At 38.6% G+C, this 24090-nt stretch overlaps 1 protein-coding gene across 5 annotated transcripts in view; it reads left to right on the top strand.

Moving 5' to 3' along the window:
* PDE4D (phosphodiesterase 4D) overlaps positions 1 to 24090 on the top strand; it is a 1379610-nt gene that overhangs the window by 282428 nt on the left and 1073092 nt on the right. For 4 of the 5 annotated variants that reach the window (XM_041765463.1, XM_041765464.1, XM_041765467.1 and 1 more), the window contains one exon: positions 20389 to 20523. In XM_041765463.1, the coding sequence (XP_041621397.1) occupies positions 20482 to 20523 (42 nt within the window). In that variant the 5' untranslated portion in view covers positions 20389 to 20481. Of the gene's footprint in view, positions 1 to 18617; positions 18661 to 20388; positions 20524 to 24090 lie in introns of those variants that run through there. The other variant, XM_041765465.1, reaches the window with a different exon arrangement.

Below are 24090 nucleotides of genomic sequence, written 5' to 3'. Positions count from 1 at the left end.
AATAAAATCTTAAAAAAAAAGTCGCTGTTAGATTTCACTTCCCTTTCATGATATCTGAAATTTGAATACCAACTTCCACATTGTGAAATGTTTGTATAAAGTAATTTCAAGAACTTTAGGTGAAAGGTATCATGTAGATATAAAATCTTCATCTTCAAAAAGCAAAGTAAAAATGCTAATATTTAGAAATTTCAGAACAAAGCACAAGAAATTTTGGATAATGGTGAGGTCAAAGAAGTCATTGTTCTTTTTTCTAGGGTATTATCGAAGTTGAGAAATGTGTCCTTTGAAGCATCAGTATATTTTATTTTTCCACATAGCCTTATGTTACCATGAACACTTTGCTGTTTCCTTGCAGGAGATGCCTATAGCATTAAAAATAGTGGGGATGGATTTGAACTTGTGAGGTAGTGTTAAGCACTTATTAAAATAAGATTAGAGGTGGCAAAAGCAATGAAAGATCTGCAGCTGATTTCAAATCAAATGTTACACTGCAAATCCTTCTTTTGGGCAAGATGAGTCTGATACAGTGTACCTCACCAGGGAATGTATTTTGACAGAAAGAAAAGAGGCTGAGAGGTTTAGGGGGTAGAGGAAGCGTTGTCTCATACACTCAGGTGTAATTTCTTAGTACAGAATCGTACCGTGTTCGGACATACCTCACTCATTGGCATGAATTAAATGTTGTACAGGTTGTCCATTTTTAAAAATGAAGGACATTTATAGTTCCCACCTTGCACTACCTTTTCAGGGTACCCTGGAGATTAGAAGGGGCGCACATCCTCTAGCTTGAGAAACTTTGTCTTTTGTCTTCCTCTGAGTTCGAGCTTAAGCTCGGTGGACCATCGTGGGTCAGATTGCATGCATTTTCAAATTGTGTGCTGCCAGGATCTGGAAATAGGATCTGTTCCAAGAAGGGCTGGTGCCCCTGGTAGAGACAGGAGGACATTTGCCAGTTTGCAAGCAGAGCAGCGTCCTACAAGAAGGGTGACAGGTGAGAGATGGCACTACCAAGGTCCTGCAGAGGCTCATGGGGGCACCCTGCAGGCTGGCAGAGCACAGCAAGACAGAGCATGTGTGCAGACTCCCACCTCCTGGACCCCAAGTGCAGCTGGCCTCAGAAAGACATGGCATCCAGGAGGGGCCCACCCACTGAGCTGGGGATCTGAGTCACTGTCTTTGAGGAGCTGCAAGGGAGGAAGCTGGGAGACAAGCTTGGTGGGGACTAAGAGGAAGACCAACTGTTGTTGACAATGGAGCACAAAGCCACCAAACCCCACACACCAATGCTTACCATGTGTCAAGAAAAGTCCCTGTTCCTTCATACTTTTATTAATTCTTACAACCTATGAGGCAGGTACTCCTATCACCCCTATTATACAGGGGAGGAAACTGAGTCATGGGTTGAGAGCATGTGCGGAGCCAGACATCTAACAAGCAGCCGAGCTGGGACTCCAACCCAGACATTGTGGCTTCGAAGTCTGTTGCTTGTCTCAGGCAGGTAGAATCAGATGGATCCTTCTAGGCTTCTGCAAGGCACATTAAGACTTTGAGCCAGAGAGATAGGGGTTTGAATCGCTCTCCTACTTCTTGTTACTTGTGACACTTGGGGAAAATCATTTCATCTTTCTTAGGCTTGGTTTTATCATCTCCAGCGTAGGGGAAATGCCACCCACACCACAGACTGTGAAGAATAGTGGGAATAAGCTAATGACATGGCATCTGGCAAGAAGCTGCCACTCGGCCAATGTCTGTTGTCTTTTTCCTCTCTCTAAATGCTCATTAATGTAGAGCTGTATACATTCCTCATTGACTGGGAACCAGATTGTTCCGGGTCAGGCTCGGGCTAATCAAGGATCGTGCAGGCTGTGAGAGAGGGCATGTGGCTCCTGGTGGCTTCCTGCCTGTCCAAGTTAAGCAATATGGCTGCTCTCTTCTTTCAATTTATAGAAAAATGTCTTGGCAAGTGCTTTTGTGTGCAGTTAAGTCAATGGAACTTCGCATCTGAAACATGTAAACTAATGCTTCAGAAAGAATAGTTGGCAAGTTAAAAAACTTTGCATTTTAGTAAACATGTCAATCACCTATTATTTTTAAGATTCCTTGCTTTCACTAACTTTGTTAATACTCAGAACTAACCATAATGAGTGTTAAGTTTGAATTTCTATATGATATTTGATTTTCAAAATGACACTTGAATTTCAAAGCCTGCTTCATGTTTCGTAGCAGCGAGGGCATACAAGTTAACAGTCTGAAATACACAATGTCCAGACAGGTCATGGATGGTCTCCATCATCTTTCTTGTTAGAAGCAACAACCCAGCCATGGCTGAGGAATTCCATTCTCACAACTTTGGCCTTTAGCTGCAAACTAAAGGCTTTAACTATACATACTTTTTTAATACTTAATTTTATAATATGAATAGTACATATTCACTGTAAAAAAAATTAGATGACATTTGACAAAGGAACAAAAGGAGAAAACTTCCCATAATTCTAGAGCTAAACACTAATAGCTAAACACTATTATATTTTGATGTATATTCTTTGAAATTATTTTCAGTGTATGTTTTGCATAAAAATGGGATCATGCTCTGAATACAGTTTGGTAACCTGTGCTTTTCAGCTAACAGTTTATCATGAACATCTTTATAGATCTATATTATAATTTCTCATAGTCTTATGATATTCTCTCACATATTTCCAACCATTTTAATTTAGGTTACCCTCTCTTATTGGGTATTTACTTTGTTCACATTTTTTCCTATTATGAACAATGCTTTGAATATTATCTTCGAATGTTCATCTGTGGGTCTCTTTCTCGTGCTAATTTAAAGGGCACACATGTTTCTCAGACTTTTGAAGTATTTGCCAAATACCTAGCTAGAAATATTGTACTGACTATATTCCCACTGGTGGTAAATGAGTGTTCTGACACTTGGTGTGATTTTTAAATTTTAATGTACCATCTGATGGACAAAGTAGAGCATCTCCTTATTTTGTTTACTAGTGAGATTGAGTTTTCAATATATTAATTTCAAATTCTAGTTTATCTTTTGTGAATTTGCTTTTTTACTAGGACATATTCATTTTCCTTACTGATTTTTAAGAGTTCATGTTGTAACTCCATTAATTATGTGTGATATTTTTGGAGCTTGTATTTTATATTTTGAAATATTTTGATACATATTTTCATTTTCAAAACTAGTTCAATCATTACTCTCTTAGTTTATGGACTTAGCAAAGAGTCTGGCATATATAATGATTAGAAAGACCTTCCTTACCCTTAAAGAAATAAAATATGTACAAGTATTTTGTTCTGGTACTTCCATGGCTTCATTTTTCACAATCATACCTTGAATTTACGTGGAATTTATTGTGGTATGTTATGAGGTATCATATGGCATGTATTAGGTATACCATAAGGTATGTATGAGATTTTGTTTTCAAGTGATTATCAAGTTGTCCCAATATAATGATTTATGAACCCATGCTCTAAACACTTACAATAAATGTTACCTTTATAAAATTCTTATTATAATTGTATTTCTTTGGTGTTTTTATTCTTTTTTTTTTTTTGGTGTTTTTATTCAGTTCTATTGGTTTTTCTTCTACTCTGATGCCAGGATAAATTATTTTAATTATCATAGAAATTCTTCATTACTACTGTTTTTCAGAAATTTTCTAGATAAATGTACATGTTTATTTCTACGAGGTCTTAAATTATGTAAGCAAGGAGATATAGGAAAAGTGCATGTTAACGATAGACAAAGCATCGTGGGAAAAATATTGATACAATTTTGCTGTGTGATGTGTACATGGGGTCCACTATTTTCTCTACCTTTGTGTATTTGTGAAAGTTTCTTCACCACCAAATCCAAATGGAAATAAATAGGAAAGTAATTTAGTTTGGAACTGTATATACATGGAACTGGGTTTGCTTTCGTTGTCAGAGACATGTGACTTCTTTTCATGTGTCTTTTTAGGTTCTGTGGTAAAGTAGTAATTTCTTTTCATATATTCCCTCTACCTTAATAAACAAACAAGCAAACAAAACCCCCAAAATCTGTTGATTGCTTCAGGGTGGTTTTTTTGGTATCTATTAAATTTTCAATTGTTTATGTCTAGGAAAATATTGATTTGTAATCAGTCACTTTACTAAGCTTTTAATTTTTAATTTCATTAACATAATTACAGATTTGCCTCTTTTTTAGTATATATGAATCTTTGTTATGTTTATTGCCTAAAAGTTAAAACACATTGTTAACTACAGGTGATAGTTGTGTGTGTCTTCTGCTCCTGACTTTAATGGGCAGGTCTCCAATTTTTTATCACTACGCGAGACATTGGCTATTTAAGGAAAGTATGCCCTATATTCCTGTTTTATTAAAGCTTAAAAACCAGAACTCTATGTTAGGATTTTTTCACTTGCTTTTTAGACACTTTTAGAGAGGATTCTTCCTTGATCTATTGATATGATGAATTTTATCAATAGATTTCTTCATGTTAAATTCTCACATTACAATGTTTAGACTCATGGGCAGTCTAGATCCTGTGGACTGTTAATAGAAATTCCCTAAATTGATGGCACTCTCCCTTGATTTTCCTTTCACTACACTTCTTTGGTTGCTTCAAAGTGAATTTGGGAGCAAGGAGAATGAAATAAATGGAGTAAAATTTCAATCTTATGTTGGCAGCTTCTTGCACTTATATTGACTAACATCTCTAATCGGGTCAGAATTGACTTGCTACAATTTAGATATAGAAACACTGTGGCTTGTTTCCTATAATCAATCTTCCAGCTCTAGGACTACTTTTCCTGTTGATGAGTAGAAAAAGAAAACCCTTAATTTTAGTTCTTTTAGGGATTTAAATGGTTTCTGTTGGGTAAGTATTCAGTTAATTCAAAGTTTAGCTCTAGATCAAGATTGTCTTTTTCCTTTTCCATTAGTTCTTGCCCCTTCCCTAAAAAAGCAGAATGGCTTTTGGGTATAGGAGGAAACTTACGTTTCCTGGGCTCACAGTTCACTAGCCATGTCCTCTTGAACTGTTTGTGTAACCTTTTTTTTATATGTCTTTTTTTTTTTCCATCTATGAATTAGGCGTTAAAATGGTAGCTGTTTTACAGAATTTTGTGGGAATTGGATGAGTTCATTTATTTTAAGTGATTCAGACATTGCCTGGCACACAGTAAGTGCCTGGTACTTTATTGTAATTATAATAGAGTTATTATTGCCCTCATAGCATTGGGGAAAGGTGACTTTGGTTCACATGCCATCTCCCAATTGAATGTTTTTGTAGAACTCATCTGTGCAAGGATGTGGTCTGTGTCCCTCTGGCCTCCACTTGTGAAGTGTCTGAAATTGGTTTAGTACTCTTTCTATGTCCTCCCTCCACAGCAAAGAACAAGAATTACTTTCAGGGAACTCAGCTCTCTTTGCCCACTGGGCAGGCACTGAAGCCTTGTTTGACTGTGGTTCTCCTCAGGTCTGGCTGTGAGTTTTACCTCATCCCCAACTGGGGAAATCTATCCCATAGTGTCTGTGTCACTGCACCCTTTCCAAACCTGCACTGTCCAGCTCTTCAGCCAGCACTGCCAGCCATCCCTCCTCCTCGCTAGGGACATATGGGAGTTTTAAGTTACCTTTAGTGTCACTCAGCCCATGAGTCTTCTGGGTAGTATCCTAGACTCTAATTCCACCTAAAATACTATTTCTGCCCTATTTTGATAGGGGGTAATTCACTGGTGGGGATGTGTGCTTTCTGGAGTGTAAAATGGGTTAGTTTTTCTCTTAACATAGTTGGTGTTTCAATAATTTCTCTGCTCCCTCACCAGGCTAAAGTAATTGATTTAATGAGTGTGTGTGTGTGTGTCTTTAGAGCAACCTTAGAGTGAATAAAAAATATGTTGGATTATTATTTTCAAAACAGAAGTCTCCGTTATATGCTTACTATACATTCACTATAAATGACTTCTAATTTCTCAAGAGTAAAAAAGAAATATGATGATGATGAGAAATGAGTACTTACTATGCGTTATCACAGTTTCTAGCACTTCATCTCTACGAATTTTGTATTCCTTCCAACAGTGGTATAAAGCACGGTATTGGAGTTCTAGTTTATAGATGAAGAAACTAAAGGTAGAAAGAGAGGTTAGGTAAATTGCTAGAAGTCACATAATAAGTAACAGAGCCAGGATAGTCTTGGTTCTTAAAAGTTGAATAGCCAAGGGTAAGTTACAGTTAGTATTATAATTAATAATATTAAGATTGTAAAGTTCTGAAATATTGTATTAGAGTGGTGTATGCTAAATATAAGTGATAAACTGGTGTCCCACAAAAAAGATGAATTCTAGCTATTGTAGTGGCCTGAGAGGTCTCTTTCTCTAGTAATAATTGAGAATAAAATGATCAATAACAATATCTGTGATATGGTACCCTGTGGTGTGGAATGACATCATTTACAGATGGCAAAGTTTTAGATGAAATGGAAACTTTTTTTAGGTTTTATTTATTTATTCATGAGAGACACACAGAGAGATAGAGAGAGAGAGGCAGAGACACAGGCAGAGAGAGAAGCAAGCTCCATACAGGAAGCCCAACGTGGGACTCCATCCTGGGACTCCAGGATCACTCCCTGGACTGAAGGCAGGCGCTAAACCGCTAAGCCACCCAGGAGTCCTGAACTGGAAACTTAAATACCCTTACCATTCCAAAGTTCTTGCTCTTTTCTACTTGGATTTCAGACATTAAATTTGGTCTTATTTTGTAACTTATATGCTTTACATTGTATTACTTCTCCAGTGAATTAGATTTTTAAAGATAAAACTCCAGCATCCCAGTGATCCCCAGTATGATTGTCCTTTTGAAAAATTGAGCTAATAAACCATTGGGTGATAAAAGATAGCCAGATCCTTAGAAAAGAAACTGCCATTTTCCATTTTCACCAAGAAGTTCATCTATTAGCAGAGTAATCTTTAAGGGGTTTCGCTGTTATGTACCTCCATCACTCATCACCATTATAAATGAAGAGGGAACAAAATCTAATTTCAGGTGCCAGATGGGTACTACACGAATGGCAATGATTCAGCACAGACTCCAATTAGAGCAGTCAAGCTCTGAACAGCCATTGGGTAATCATGGGGCTCATGCTAAATAGAGGTGCGTTTTCTTCTGTGTGTCAGAGTCCTCTGCTTGTCCTTTCTGTACACTCGGGGGCTTTCAGATTTGCTGAGAAACTTGAAAGCTGCTTAGTGCTAGCAGCTGAGAGTAGGTTTTACAATTAACTTCTTGCTGGAAGAGGGATGGAGTTCATTTTCAAGATCATTCACTGAGTACTTGAAGAAGGAAGTATCAGAGTGAAAAGGACTTCAAGCCTCTGAAAGCACGATTTGAAACGTTCATTTGACCTTAGAAAAGGCCAGGGAAGAGCTTACGCTTGGACTTAGAAACCAAAGATGATATCTTGCAGGACATTTGAGCATCCTGAGAATTAGAACAGGGTCCTCATTCTGTGTCAGTATGGCTGTAAATAATAATCCTTGGGAAAAGTCCGTTTTTAATGAAATATTTTTGCAGCATTAGTAAATCTGAGCTTCCTAAAAAACCAATACTTGCTTACTCAAGTTAAGGGTGAGAAAAATGAAATGAAGTTAATGTTTAGGGAATACCTTCTTTCATTCAGGTTGGTGCTTAATAGGTGCTGACCATCAGTCCATCATTTGGTCTACACCAAGGTCTTGCAGTATTGGTTTCAAGAGTTACATGTGTGTATATTGACCATGAACTGGACATTCAAAAGGGTTATATTATTGCCCTCAAGGTCAAAATCAGGAAATTCTCAAACCCCTAATATTCCACTAATTCGTTTTGTTCTTTTCCTTTTTTCTCTGAATAAACATTTATAATGTCAATTCTTCTTCAGATGATACCGTAAGATCCCTTCTTTTGGAATGGAGTGAACTAAAGACCTCTTCATAAGGAGGAAAACAGTTTGAAAAACAGAGGGCACTCTACTGAGGGTTGACTTGACTCTGTCTCATATGTTGAAAATGTCATGACAGAAGGGCATTATAATTTCTGCCTTAATAAATCTTGACTTTGTTGTTTGTTGCCTTTAACACCCATCATGAAATGGTAAAATAGTAAAATTCTTGAACAGAAAACACATTCAGATTCTTTTCCAGCTTCCCTTCTGCTGCTGTTTTAATTTTAACATAAAAAGACAACAGCATCTTACCTTTGATTAAAAATTTGCTCTTTGGCTCCACCTAAAACTTAGGGGCATGCACAGTTCTCTGTGTGTGTGTGTGTTAATGATGCCTCCACAGTGGGCTCATCCCCTTGAAGGATGCTAATGGCTTGTCAGTTCCTAAGAGGTGGAGAACTGAGAAGTTTGGGTTTTATTTCTCCTCTTTGGTTTCTTGGTTGTGTTAATTTCCTTGTTTATATTTCTTTCAATTAACATTGAACTTTCATTTTCTGCCTTGTTTTTCTTCTATTCATATAGTCTGCAGGGTATGACTCCTTGGGAAGCAATTGTTAATCAGGGAGAAATGATAGCCTGAGGGTACTGAGTTCCTTGGTGTCAGGATAAAAGTCGTTCTGTTGAAGCCTCATTAGAAAAACTTCCATCACCTGCCTTAAGTAAGCTCTGCATGAGGCTCTACCAACTGCCCCAGTCTCCTTTTATCTGTAACTGGCTTTTTTTCTTCAAATCCTCCTATACTGTGTAGTCTGAAACAATAGTATTACTCGGTCAGTAGTAACTTATTAAAATAAATCAGTTGTAAGGTTTCTCAGGGGAGCCATTTACAATGTAGATTTTGTAGGAAAATAAGAAGCAGGATTCATTGTAAATTGATAAACGGAAGCAACTAAAGAACAAAGGGGTGAGTTTGTTTTAAAAGGAAGTTCTGAAAACATCACAACAATGTTAATTTTAGAGATAATAGTTTTGCTTCTACAGCTCAGATTGAGAAAACTGTACATACCAGGATCTATGGCTTGGAGATTTCTCCATTTCTCTTCTCTTCTTCCTCTCCCAAGCTCCCTCTCTACCTTTGTCTTTCTCATCTATCTATCTATCTATCTATCTATCCATCCATCCATCCACCCACCTACCTATCTACTTACTATCTACTTACCTACCTATCATCAACTGATCCATCATTCATAGCATGTTTTGTTGTTGTTGTTGTTGTTGTTGTTGTTGTTGTTTTAACTAGTGGGGGATAGAATAGTTCATCTTTGACAACTGAGCTCATTTCATAATGGAAAGTACTGACTATGATTTGTGACGCGTAGTTGGTAGACTCCAGTCCGTGCATACATCCCACAGCCTTCAGTGACGATGCCATTCAGACACTTCTCAAATTTAGAAGTCCTCAGATGGTAGGCTTTTTTTCCTCCTTTCTTCTAATGTGGGATGCAAAGTACTGAAAAAAGAAAAAAGCCTCGTTGCTTCAGTGAACTCCACCTTTTTTGCAGATAGTGACTGCTTAAACCAGGGATTTTGTGGGGATTGTCTTGCCATCATTTTGTTTTCCCCTCATGATGACTCAGGGCGTTTTGTCCTCTGGCTCTCAATGGATCTGTTATAACTTAGCAGTGGATGACACATCCCAGAGGCTCCTTGCATCTTGGCCCCAGGCCAGAAGATGAGGCACCCTGCTGTCCTATGATTCACAGCAGAACTACTCTAGCCACCTCCCACTGCCCAGGCCTGGAAGGGCACCATAATGAGAGAGTGGGAGGGATATGGTTAGGAAAGTTGTTGAAAAGAAAGCTTTTGTTGTAACTTTCCTTGCTTCAGCAGGAAGCTTAAACCAGAATGAGGTACGCTCAAGGTATGCACAGATTCTACATTTATGAGAATTGAATTGGAAAATCCCTAGCCTTTTATTTAGGGTAAAGAGTTGTGTTTTAGAGAGCTGCCATTATTTCAGGGTAGGGGTGAGAGGCCACAAAGCACGGAATCCTAAAAGAAATGTAATTTATTTGCTGTTAAACAACTCAGCTGAACTGTTTTGAAATTCTGGTCAAGGTCAGTGTTGAAACAGTGGGTAGTCTGGCATTTCCATATCCTTGGAAGTGAAGAATTGGGCTACCTTGGGAGCCAAAGGATGTACTTTTATCTTCCAAAATGTCGATATTTTATAATCAAAAGTGCCTTGTGTTCTCTTATGTAAGGGTTATCACCTGCACGTTATTCATTTGACAGGCATTTACAGAACATTTTCTGGGTGTAGAATTCTGCAGCCACCTCTCTGCAGGGACAGATCTGACCAGATGTGCAAAAGAGATGAAACAAACTGCCAGTCTCTTCTTTCATGTTGTTTTCCTTCTACTTGGGGAAAAACATCAGTATATGAAATGACATTTGAATAACTTGAAGCAGAGTGTTCGCAAGAGCAGAATAATTCAGAACAGGCCTTGAAGCCATTAGGTGTATGAATCACTTTCTACCTCCTCTGGGTCCCACACCAGCTATTCCGAGCCTCCGTCAGAGCACTTACTGCATTGTAGGATTTGTCCCTCTCCTCTACTAGTCTGTGAGCTCCTGGTGGAGAGAAATTTTATCATGTTTATCTGTGCATCCCTGGACTCTAACACAGTTTATTGCATACCTCAAGTGCCTAGTAAATGCCTGGTGAATGAATAAGAGGGACTACTACTATCATTTGGGGGTAGGAGAAGGGAACAGGGTGATGGTTTTGTATGGGTATAAGCTACAAAGGAAAATATTTGATTCTTCTTTGTCTAGAGACAAAATGTGCATTCCTTCTTGTAATTCTAGTCAGGGGAAATAGTTTGATTTGACACAATTCAATAAAAATTTATTGAGCATGTGTTAATTTATGATTGTCTCTACAATTATGAAATATTTTGTACCTTCAAGAGTCTTAGAGTTCTGGGTAGAAGTGGGAGTGAGACAGATCATTTCAGTATAATTTGACAGAACTACTGTTGAGGGCATCCAGAAGGCCTTAATGGAAGGGGCAACTAGCTGTGTTGGTTCAGCTGGCAATGGGGATGGGGTTGGGAATGTAGGGGAATCAGAAACTCATTAGCAGGTACCTACAGAAATGGTGTAGACAAAAATTTGAAAGGGAGTAGTGGTCCTAGAGCTGCAAGGGGAGGATAAAGCTGAAGAATGTTTGCCAGGTACTCTAGCAGAGGATGATTATTGATCTAGTATTCATGATCAGGGAGTGGTGGGACATGTTCAAGAGTTTGGCTTGACTGTCTGGGTGGATGGTGGTACCAACTGAGAGAGAGAGAGAGAGAGAGAGAGAGAGAGAGAGAGAGAGAATGAATAAGAGGAAGAAGCTATTTGGGAGTGAGAAAGAAAAGAAGTTGAGTTCATATATGGATGTGTTGTATATGAGATGCTTATGGGCCTTCCAAATAATGTCGTTGAAGTATACAACTCTGAAGCTCAGGAGAAGTCAGGGTATCATATATATGTATTTATATGTATATGATTAACATGCCTATATTATTAGCATACATGTGGCTAAACAATGAAAACTAACAGGTTGCTCACGCACATAATGTAGACTAGAGATCCCCAAGTGCCAATCAACCATCAGGTGCTCTGAAAGCTTCATGAGTGTCATATGGAGAATTGACCAAAAGCAGATTCCTCCATAGCTCAGAGGTTCTGAATCATTAGTGGAGGGTCAGCAATCCCAGTTTTATGGGTTTCCCTGACTACCTTTGACATGCACTAATGTGTAGGAAGCACTGGTAAAGACTAAGCAGTGGTATCATCCATGTTTAAGGGGTGAACAGAAGAAGTCTCCATGAGGTAGAAAGAGGTCCAGCAATCAGAGTGGGTGGAGAGGGATATCACAGAAGACAAAGGAGGAGAGAGTTTCTAGAAGAAACAAGGATTGATGTTATAGTAGGGAGATCTAGTCAGGGAATTTGGGAAACACTTGTTATATTTGGCAATATGGTGGTCTAGAATCTTTTGAGATTGTGGTGGTGTGAGGGTTGGAGGTGGGAATGAAGAGGTGGAGAAAGTGAGTTTAATGGACAATTCTTTCAAATCATTTGATTATGGAGAGAAAGATAACATTTGGAGGGAAGAGAATGAAGGTTTGAGAAGGATTTTTTTTTTCATTTAACCAGAAGAGAGATTCAAAAGAATATTTCAAGTTTGAGGGAAGAGGAGCAGTTGAGAAGAAAGGGGGAAGGAAGGTAGAAAGTGGGTAGAAGAACAACTCTACATGGAAGAAATGCCTCATCCTCTTGAGGTGAGTGAAAGTGAGATGGGGTAAGAGAGGAAGCTGAGGTGCAGTGTTTGATAGAATGTTCAGGAAGATATTAGGAAGAGGCCCTAAACCATTCAAAAGGTGCAAAGCTTATTGGTGCTAAACTGAGGTAAAGAGTTTAACTGTTAATTTATTATTTTATGAATATTTTTATTGCAAACATTTCCTCGTGGTCTTTCCCCAACTTATAATGCAAATCAAAATATTTTCTGGATTGATCTCTTGTTGGTTCTACAAAACCCAGATCTCTTGTTTGTGTATTCATAATTTACATTTGTCGGAGTTCGGTGTGTTTTGCATTACTGGAAACTAACATAGGGGAAACTCAACCACAGTAACTGATTTTGTAAGTGAAGCAGAGACTGAAGATGTGTGTGTGTGTGTGTGTTGTGTGTGTGTGTGTGTGTGTGTGTGTGTGTGTGTGTGATTATCATCATTACTGGGACCAAAAGAAAAAGGGAGACAACAGACATCCAGATGGAGAAAGTAGTAGTAGGATGAGTGAGAGAGAACTTACTGTTAGCTATTCCTTTCCAACTAAGTTTTTTTCCCAGTTTATAGATTCCCAAAAGGCAAAGTCTAACACTTTGTATGAAACAGCAAAATTGGGCACCTAAAAACAAATAACCAAATGAATGGGTTTACAATCCACTAATCTCCTAGAACAATCACACCAATGAAAGCTTACCATTTAAAGGATTCTCCAAAGTAGGAACAGAGGATTAATGAGTTATTCCCAATTCACTCAATTATGTTCTTTTAATTTGACTTTAAGTGTTTATTTTTCCCAATGTTGAAAAATTTAAAAGCTGAGGTATAAGGAAGAATAGAAACACCTATAATACTAAAACTTACATGTAGCTACTAATAATTTCCTGTATTTCTTGCTAGTCTTTTCTCTGTGCAAAACTTTTTTATAGGAACATGCTATACCTACAACTTTAATCCTGCTTTTGCCACTTAACATTATAGCAGAAACATTTTTCCATGTAACTAAAATATATTATAAAATATATATATATTTAATTGTAGAGTGTAGCATCAGGTTTCTCATATTTTAGTTAGCTATTCCCTTACTATTGAACATCTAAATTGTATTTATTTTTATATTTAATTTTATTTTTTAAAAATATTTTTGTTAATTTGAGAAAGAGAGAGAGAGAGAGAGAGAGAGTATGAGCTGGGGGAAGGGCAAATAGAGAGGGAGAAGGAGGCTCCCTGCTGAGCAAGGAGCCCAATACCATGTGGGACTCGATCCCAAGATCATGACTTGAACTGAAGTCAGACACTTAACCAACTGAGCCATCCACGCACCCCTAAGTTTTTAAATTTTCATTACTCTAGGTAGCATTGTTGCAAACACCTTTACATATAAAGCACTTGCTGCATTTCAGGTTTCTTTTCTGAATTACTATATAAAATAAATCATACAGTTATAGATTTGGGTACTTATTGTCAAATTTCTTTCCTAAGACTTATGTCATTTTGAAATTGAAAAGCAATATATGAAATGTATAGTTTACCATATATACAGATTATCAAGTATTTTATTTTTAAAAACCTTAACTTTGCTGATTGGTAGGCAAGACAACCCAATTTCAATTGATTTTAATTTTCATTTCTTTTTTAAAAATTTTTTTAAACTTATTTATGATAGTTACACAGAGAGAGAGAGAGAGGCAGAGACATAGGCAGAGGGAGAAGCAGGCTCCATGCACCGGGACCGTGACGGGTCTCCAGGATCACGCCCTGGGCCAAAGGCAGGCGCTAAACCGCTGCGCCACCCAGGGATCCCTAATTTTCATTTCTTTGATAAATATTGAAGTTGAATCTTTTCCACATTTTGACAAAATTTTATTTCAATTTTGTACTACTTATGAATTAAAATGATTTTCTAATGGATTTATACTTCTGTTTTTAAATATATTTTATTGAGTGGTTGCTGGGGGCTCAGTACTCTGTTGAGCATTAGGGACAAGGCAAAAGAATGAATTGCTTTCAACCTTAGGAATATGTATTTTATAATCATGTAACTTGCAGTATGAAAAGGGCCTTAAAATGTGTCTTACTCCACAATTGAGGAAGCAGAGGCTAAACCTAAAAACAACTAGGGCAAACTCACAAGATAGTTGCTATCATGGCACAGGATAGCCTTGATTGCTGGAATTCAGAGGAAGTAGAAAGCTGTGTGACCTGGCCTAGTAGGGCAACTGTCATTTTAGAAAGAAAGACTTGCTGGAATTTGAAGGATAGGAAAGTTCAGAAAGATGACAACAGAGGGACATTTTAGGAATCCACTTAGGGCTGGGAGGTGGAAATGAACATGTCACAGTTGCTGGAGGGATTAGCTTCTTCAGACTAGGGCGGAGGGTGTGTGCTGGGGACAGACTGCGAGGTGCAGTCACATTAAACATGTAAGTCTCAGGTCCCCTGGCCCCCCTCGTTGAGACACATCCTGGCTTCTGTGAGACAGCTGAAGGTCTCCGAAGCACGAGCCGCAACCTATATGGGGCCATCCTTGTGTCACAAGCAGATTGTACCAACTTCAGCAAGAACTAACTTGTTGATCTCTGCTGGGCACGCCAAAAAGTGCCTCTGAGTTGCCCTGTCGAGTGAGTTTTAAGGCAGCAGCCTTAGCTGGACAGAGGTCTGGGCAGGGAGTGCAGAGGCCTCAGGTTAATTCCTGTGTTATTCCACATAACCCTGTGATTTTAGGCAAATTGCTTATCTTCTTGTACTCAGTTTCCTCACTTGTACCATGAGCTCTTTCTAATAGCAGATTGTATAGTTTCTAGCCAGAGCTCTCAGATAAGGAACATCTTTTACAGGGCACTTTGGAGAAAAGAGGCAGGCTATAAATAGCAGGGAAACTGGTCACCCTCAGATCTAGACCAAGGAGTCCTTTCTCTTAATTGACAACTTTAGAAGGTATGAAGAAATACCAGGGACTTGCCTTCCTTTGTGTCTGCACAGATTTAGCCAAGGGACACTGGGGCAAGTGTCCACGTTACCTGTCTTAGGTGTGGACAGGGAAAATCAAGAGGCATATAAGAGCCTATGGTATTCACTCAAACCTCCCCATAAAAAGCCTGTTTTTCCACTCATGCTGCTTTTCTCTGAACTTTTTGAGCATTTAATTCTTGAATTGCCCCCTCCCCCAGGTTTCTTTTTTGCACATATTTTGGAGGATGATCGTTGATAAATTGAGTGTATTTTTATAGTACCTCTTTTGGGGTTGTCTTTTACAGTGATCAACTTTTCTTTTTAAATTTGTGCCATATCTACTTATTTTTCTCTTTATATTAGAATTTAATCTAGGAAAGAGACCGTCAGTCCTGGTTTCATTTTAATGTCTACTTTATATAGTCTCAGAGAAACAGATCTTGCCGAGGTGAAGAAACTAAGCTGGAAACCAACCAGTTGATGATGATTTGCTTATTCATAGGCAATGCATATCCAAACCATCCATCCCCTCTGAATCTAGAAAATTTGGTGGTATCTGAGAGATTAGTAGAGCACCTGGCCCATACGTGATGCCCAGTAAATGTGTTTTTTTTTTAATTAATGCATCTGAGTGATTTTATAATTTAGCAGTCACTACACGAAATTAATTACTGTGTAGGAGAAAAATATTACAAAAGAATAAAAAAATCCCTCTAAAATACATAAAATATATTCAGTAGTCTCTCCAACATTTGCAAGTAATTAGAACTTTTTCATTCATATTTAGAGTGTCGCCCTGCCTTGGCATATTTGATGTTTAAATGAACAGATGCAACTTAGGTTTGCAGGGAAGGTTATAGATTCCAGAAAACTTTTTGACACACTTTCTAATTGATCCCCCTAAGAACCCTAGGAGGTAGGTTGTGGAGATAATGTTATCTCCCCTTTACAGAGAAGCAAGCAACTGGTGGAGGAAAAGAAAACAGAGGGGATTTTCCTAATACCAACCAGTTTGTATATGACATATTGGTGAAGGTGGAACTTATTTCTTCTGATGCCCAGTTCAGGGCTTTTTCCACTCTCTAAATCCTTAATCTCTAAGAGGGAACCTATCTTAATTCTCTTATCCTTTCATCAAAGCAGCAAAATTTATACAGGTGCTGTAGCTCAGATTCTGTGTCTGAGTGTTCCAGCACCATCGATCTTACCCTACCTCCTTTCTTTTTATTTTTACCGTGTTCTCCCTGCAGGAGCTGACTCTTCCTTCTCCCTAATTAATTTTTATGTGGAAACTCCTCTAGTAATGAAATTGCATGTGTGAGTGTTTTCTCACCTGGTCTTCTGTTTAGTACACCTGAAGGGAGCAAGCATTTCTGCTGTCTCATGGCATTATCTTTGCTGAGGGATGAATTTGTGGGAACTAAGATAACTGCCTTCCTGAGGGTAAACCTTTTTTTTTTTCTTTTTTTTTTCTTTAAATCAAACATTCTTTGGTTTGGGCACAGCTTTGATATTTCCAGAGGTTACCATTTGTTGATCATTAAAATGCATTGGTTCCTGCCTGATATTGGCTGCAAAGCACACGGTATCTGCATAGACAAAAACATGGACTTTGGAGTCAGACAAATCAGGTTTGAATCCTGATTTTGCTATTTACTGGTAGTTCACTTCTTGGAGTTCATTTCTTCTTTTGTGCAATGGGGGAGAATACATTAATGACATCTAACTCGTGGGTTTATTAGGAGGATGCAGGATAAATGATGTTTTTCTTATGATGAAATGAGCAGAAAAGTGCAGTCCTCTTCCTGAGCTGCAGATCCCTTTTGTGTGGCATGTCTCCCATGTCCCCTCCAGCTCTGCTCTCTTCCCTGCCCTGCTCTGGGATGCTTTCTGCCCTGGGAGGCTGACCAGTGAGGTGGACAGCAGCAGTTTCCTTTGCCCTCTGGCTCTGTTGCATTTGCCAGTGGGGAGTCCCAGCAGGAGATCAGAGGAGGATGAGATCTTGTTCATCTCCCAGTCTCCTTCCTTTCAGGGTCAACTGATACCAGCTGTGTCCCAGAGGATCACCATTTTTCAAGGCAGATTACTCTAGGACACTCTCCTCCTGGGTATCTGTGACCTACCTCTCTCCTAGTTCCTTTTGGGGATGGTAAAAACTCCATTATTACTAGTTACCAGAACTTCACTATCCTTTGTAGGTTCCTCTACCCTACTTTCATCTTTTTTAAAAAAGATTTGATTTATTTGGTTATTAGAGAGAGAGAGAGCACGTGCGCAAGAGAGCGCATGCACACACACACATATGTGCACATGAGCAGGGGGAGAGGTGGAGGGGAAGAGAAAGGGAGAGGCAGACCCCTTGCTGAGCGTGGTGACTGATGCCATGCAGGGCTCCACCCCAGGACCAAGAGATCATGACCTGAGGCAAAACCAGGAGTCTGAGGCTTAACCAACTGAGCTATCCAGGCACCCAACTACTGTCATCTTCTTAAATAATCTCTTTACTAACCCCTCCTTAAATGATCTTAATATGAGTGTGTTGTCTGTTTACTCCTAGGACCTGAGCTGATACAGTGTTCATTACTGCTTAGTTGAAAGTCTTTTTGCCTGTCTGTCTTATTTGAGGGAGTCGGTACTTCTAAGGAGAAAAATGAGAATGGGTTGTTGTTACTCATCATTTGATACTAAGAAAAGAAAAAGATAGCAATGAAGGCTGATGGTGATGGTGGTGGTGATGATAATGTGAGCTAAGCATTCTAGACACTGTTTTATACACATTAGGTCATCGTTTCTTGGCCTTTTACCTACGATCAAGTGCATACACATTAGGTCATTTAAACTCAAGACACACATGAGTATTGCCTTCTTTTTTGCAGATGTCAAAAAAAGTCAGAAACGTTAAGTAACTTGCTGAAGGCTACACAGGATGCCTTGGAGAACTGAAATCCTAATCTATGCCTCTTTGATTTCAAGGTCCATACTGTTATAGCCAGACCATGCTACCTCCTAAGTATATAGGCTGAGAAGGGCCAGCCAGCCCATCAACAATTTTCAGTTAAACTCATTTTTCTTTCTCAATTTTCTGCAGGTTCCAAATTCCTATAGGAAAGTCTTTAAATGATGTCAAGGCAAATTTGTTAAAAATGTGTTGAGTTCAGCAAACCTTATCAGGTCAATTCCATGATTTGTCTGATTTGACTGATTTGTTAATTTAAAACTCTTGAGTTACTAGCCCACCAGGGGCTACGAACTATTCCTGGGTTGCCCCTGAGAGAACTCATTAAATACTGAGTGAGTCATTAAATATTTTGAATGTGTTTTTCTCTGAAAGTATATAAGCTTCCCACAGCATTTAGTTGTGTTTTATTTTCTCCCTAGGTATGGAATATTTAGTTCTCAGTTTATATTATTTCTCTCCACTTCTTAAGTTGATTCTAGGTGGGTAATATAATTTCACATTTTCTGAGAACTTATAAAATGCACGGCATTGTAACTAATTGGTACAGGTGACTAAAGTTCTGGAGGTGTACTAGCTGAGAACTCTGCATTTGTGGGTTCCCTCTTCCCTCCAACCCCCACTCCCCTAAAAATAATCTGCACGAACTCAAAGAAACCATAGTTATCCTAGCAGCTCACATTTGATTGTGCATTTTTCTTTAACCTCAGGCAAACATTTTTATTAACCCCTGAAGAAGACTCTGTGCCCCAGTGAGCTTTGGGTCTCTCAAGCTGTGACTTGGGATATTCTTAGCAGTAATAAACTGAATTTCTCCGGTTCTAGCTCCATCTTGCTGTTGTGGGATCTCTGGCCTCCCTAAAACTACTTGCCTTTTAGTCTCCTAAGTCTTGAGGGCTGATTCACATGTGTTCAAAACAAGTCTTAGAGGCTTGAGAGTGCGCCACTGCACTCTCAAGATTCTGGAGAGCCTGGTGAAGAAGGTCCCCCTCCATTGGTGTGGGGGACCAATGGGTTCTCCTGCTGCTGAGGGCTGGCCTGCTCCAGGGACCTGGACAGATGCTGTGTTCCGTGGAGCCCCCCCCTCCATGTGTTTCTTAAAGTATATATAGTTACTTGGTGTGAATGTATTTATATATTTGAATTCACACTATCCAGCACTTTGATATTTTTCAATCACTTTAGTGAAATAAGCTCCTTCAGACCTTACTGTTATTCTTTTCCCTAAACCTCAGGCACAAGTCTTTTGAGAAACAGGGGGTAAATCCAAATGATAGAATACATGCTGTTAGAATCAGTCTGTTCCTACCACATCAGCCTACATCTACAGTGTCTGTGTCTTTTGTGTTTTGGCCAAGCCTGTTTGCCTTATCCCCCTTTCTCTTAGAGTGACATATTTCCCAAAAGGCATTTCAGACTATATGCAAATATTCTCTGTGAATATGTAAATCATGCTCAGAGTCAGCTGAATAGCAGAATGGATGCAGCTCCTATAGCCATTGTATTTACTCCTTCTTTAAAACTCAAAACAGAATCTCCTTCTTAGCATCTAGTGGGAAGTGAAGGTAAGGTAATAAGGCTATCATGTCATTCAAGGGACAACTGCTCTGAGATATTCTTAGAAATTACGCTTATTACTTTTCTAGGTAAACTGTTGCTCCCGACTGATTCTTACAACATCTTTTGAACCAAAGAGTAGAGAACGCCCTAAATTTACTGAAGAGCCACTGTACTGTGGATGATTGCTAATGATGAAACAGGAGGCCACCATGCCATGGTTAGAGGGCTTTCAGATGAAGTAAGATCCCTCTGGTGTGGCAAGGGCTACCTCAGTGAGTGCTTAGTGGAAGGGTAAGGAGGGGTCTGGAGCTGTCCCAGCCAGGGTCAGCAGGCACACAGCTCAGCATGCATCTACATTGCATACATGTGAGTGTAAGTTGTGGCTACCATACCTATTTTTTTTTTTAAGCCACTAGAAATGTAGACTTGAATATTTAATGGAAAACAGATGGTGCTTGAAATCTCTAACTTACATTTAACAAAAGCTGTTTTGGAAATGCTGCTTGTGTGTACTTTTATTGCTTTAAACACAGCACCATTTTAGCTTGTTCTGAATAATTTAAGAATTACTGTCCTAGTCTAAGACAGCATTTCGAAGTGCACGTGTTAATCATATACTTGATTAAATATTTCCTTGCCTTTCTCTTCAGAATGCCAGTTGGCTTTTGAGTGGATAATTGTTGCAGTGGGAGCTGTGACGTTGGAAGCTACTATTGTCCATTTGAATTATTTAAGACACCACCATGAAAAGAAATACCTGTGATTTGCTTTCTCGGAGCAAAAGCGTAAGTACCTTTTGTTTTCATTTCTTTTGTAAAAATGAGTGCACGTAATTTTTTTACTATTTTCTTTAGATTGTAATACTGTGCTATCACGATCAGGCTCGTGGGAACCCCTTGGTCGACTTTTAGTTGTCAGGCTGTATGGAACTTATTAACAAATGAAGACTTGTTCGTCTGTGTGGCCTGGTTGACATTTGATGGGAATTCTCTTCGAGCCAGTTTTTTATGCCTACCATTCATTTGTATAAACCTAGTGGTATGAGATTGGACACTTTGATGTTGGGATTGATGCAGAAATTATGTGATTAAAAACTGAAACTGAAGAAATGTATATCTTGAATATCGAATTTTCTGGGCAAGTCTGAAAGGATGTATTGAATTTACACTGCTAAGTACTTCAATCAATCACATTTCCAAAGTTCACATACATGGTGAATAACGTGAATACTTGATCAGTAGAACATCCCTTCCATGAGCTGTCTACTTTATCTACTTTAGCATAGGTCTCTAATTTCTCTTCTCCTTTAGTGAACATCCTTGGGTCCTGGTGTAGATTAAGCCTTCTTTCCAATTTACCTGGTCTCCTTAAGGTACTGAACGAGTGATAATTTTTAGGTTCGTATTAGCTTATGAAAGAAAGTATAAGCAAAGTAGAGCAACCCCAAGAAAGCTATGCAAGGCAAGGATGAAAGGAGGCTGTTAATTTCTGTGAGGCGAGCTCTAAGAACATGTCCCTTTGTTCATTTACCCAAGGGGAAAAAAAGGCATCCAAACAGATGCAGTTGTGACGTAGGAACATTCATTTGAAGGCATCAGAAAAACCACAAATGCAAACACATTTCTCTAGTAAGAGAATGCTTTGTGTTACAACCCTTGATTCTTTTGCAATGGCCCAAGGCCATCTCCGATTCTTTCTACAGAATTACTATCAGGCTTTTAAGGGTATAGTGCCGGAGCATGTGGAGAGGGAAGGATAGTGTGCTCAGCAGGGTTTCGTAAAAAATGAGGATGTACCCAGAGGTGTGCCAGTTCTTGGAGTACAGGCTGTGTTTAATAACCAGCAAAGAAATTCAACAGAGTCTGAGGAAATATCCAAATTCATTTCTTTTCTTGGTTGGCATTTGGTCGTATGGATTACTGGATGAAAGAAAGGGCCATGGCTTGGAGCCTGGGGTTCCTTTGGTCATCATATAGTTGCTTGTTGTAATAGAAGGTGGCTTGCCACCAAACTGCCAACACATCTTTCTGTCACTGAGTTTTTCTTGTTATAAGTTAAATATGAAAGTAAACCACTCACATAATGCTTCTTTCATTAAATTTCAGGGCCACATGATATGAAAAAATTGTGTAAAGGCAAAGGGGAGAATACTTTGGATGATTAAAAAATATTCTTAAACATTTCCTTGTTCTTGGAGGAAAGCATTCTACAAGCAAATGATTAACTGAGCCGTGACTTTAAGGAACTGTGAGCGCTTAATGATGCTAGGAGATTTCCTATTTATATTTGCTTAATGCAAAGATTTTCATCTTGGTGGAAAGGCTCATGATTCCCGGATTAAGAGGACCTGAATTGCCTACGTGTGTCTAAATGTAAATAGTAGAGCTCTTATTTCACCACTTCTTAGCTTTTAGAAAATCCACTGGCATGAAGAAAGTGCTTTCACTTAATTAAATGACTCTAGGCAAGAGATTGCATCTCTCAGAGAAAAGAGCCAGACTTTTTGCCTAGTTAGAAGTTGTCACCTTCGAGTTTCAAAAGTTCATTTTGCAGTGGTCTGAAAAAGTCACCCCGCACCCTCTAAGTCTCTGTGTGAACAAAGCCCAACATTATGCTCTTGCAAGTAGGTGTTTCCTGCTTTTGATGAGGAAAAATTTAAGAATTAATTTGGTTTTGGATTTGAGAGTTTTTCTTTGGCATTATGACATTTAAAAATCCAAAGAGAGTGTTCTAAATGTTAAAACAGCCTCTGTTCCTCCTGCATGTCTCTACATATCTTGTCTGTGTCATTGTAAAACTTCAGGTGTATGAAAGAGCAGGAAAAAATGATCATCCTGAGACAATTACTTTGTTTTTTTTCCCGAACGCTTAAAGCTTGTTCATATTTTCCCCCTCACATTCAAGGTCTGGTGCAATGTCCCTTTTAATGATTAATGCTCTGGATTCTTCCTTTATTTGGAAGGGTTCCATGAAAAATTTTAGCTATAAAAATATAAACAAAGTACTCTTCTCTTTAAAGTGACATCTTGCTCCTTTGGGAGCATAATTTGTGGTTGTGGTGGGTAAAAATGAGAGGAACTCATGTGAACAGTACAAAAGTGAAATATGGCTCCAGTGGTTGTGGTCTTAGGGCCTCTTGTGGGAGACAGACATGCATCAAAGAATCACACACCTATGTGTAAAGCAGCAATTCTCCACTGTATTTCCTTCCATAGGCCAAATATCTTCAACCTGTCCTCATATGTAATGGCTTCTTTCTCCATCATGGAATGTCAACTTCCTGAGATGGAGGCTTTGCTTATTTATTCATCACTGTATCTTTCACATGGTAGGTAATTAAGTGGCAAAGGAATGAGCAAATTAATACCCTGTGATACCTGCTGAGAGAAGCTTCCTAGCACAGTGACAGCATATGACAGAAAGACTTGGCTAGGTCAGGGAGGCCAGTCTAGCCATTCCTGAGAAAGGGGGATCTTCAGGGTAGTTTGTGATCTGAAGGGTGACTTAGCCTACCAAGGTGAAGAGGGTGGCTTCCAGGCAGAGTTAACTTGATATGCATTGATTCTGTAGTGTTAGGGAAAATGGTAGCTTCAAGGTCATGAACAAAAGCTAGAATGATGAATCCACTAGTGGCAACTGTAGGGAGATAAAGCCGAACATTGTTAAGAGATATTTGGGAAGGAAGAAATGATAGGGCTTTTGGAAAGGTATATATTAGAGGTAGTATCTAGGAGAGAAGAAAGTATGGAGCGTGCCTCTTGGGCTTGTAGTTGACAAAATGGATGCAGTTCTTTCACCTCAGTGGAGGGGAGGGGATGGGAAGAGGGTGAATCTGAGTCCATGGCTATTAATATAGGGATGTTTCAGGATATAAGACTGTGGAGAGTAATGTTATTTAATTCACACAGTAGGTAGATTGGAAAACTCAAGTTAATTATTAAATTTATACCCTCGACTGTTGATTCAATATAGAAAATAGGGGGACAATTTTATTGAAATTAAAAAAAAAATCCTGTGAGTTTAACTCCAAGCTGTCTTCACCAGATCTACAAGTTGCATTTATTTACTTAAAATTTTTATATGGTATCCCTAGTATATTTCTGGAAACTGATGCTATAATGTGGCTAGTTTTGATCTATATTTTTATATTGTTCCTGAACCAAGTAAAATACATAATTTTAAAATTTATTAATAATTATTTTCCTAAAATTATTTCAAAGTAAGTGAAATAGCATAAACTATATTAATTTAAAGTAAATCAAAGCACTTAAGCTGTTTATTAAATTGAAAATGTCTGAATGAATTGAGTATCACTAATATTTTCAAACATTATTAGGGTGAACTAACATGCA

This window comes from Vulpes lagopus, chromosome 8, assembly GCF_018345385.1.
Source record: "Vulpes lagopus strain Blue_001 chromosome 8, ASM1834538v1, whole genome shotgun sequence".
Taxonomy (NCBI): Eukaryota; Metazoa; Chordata; class Mammalia; order Carnivora; family Canidae; genus Vulpes; species Vulpes lagopus.
This window is presented reverse-complemented; position numbering and strand designations above follow the sequence as displayed.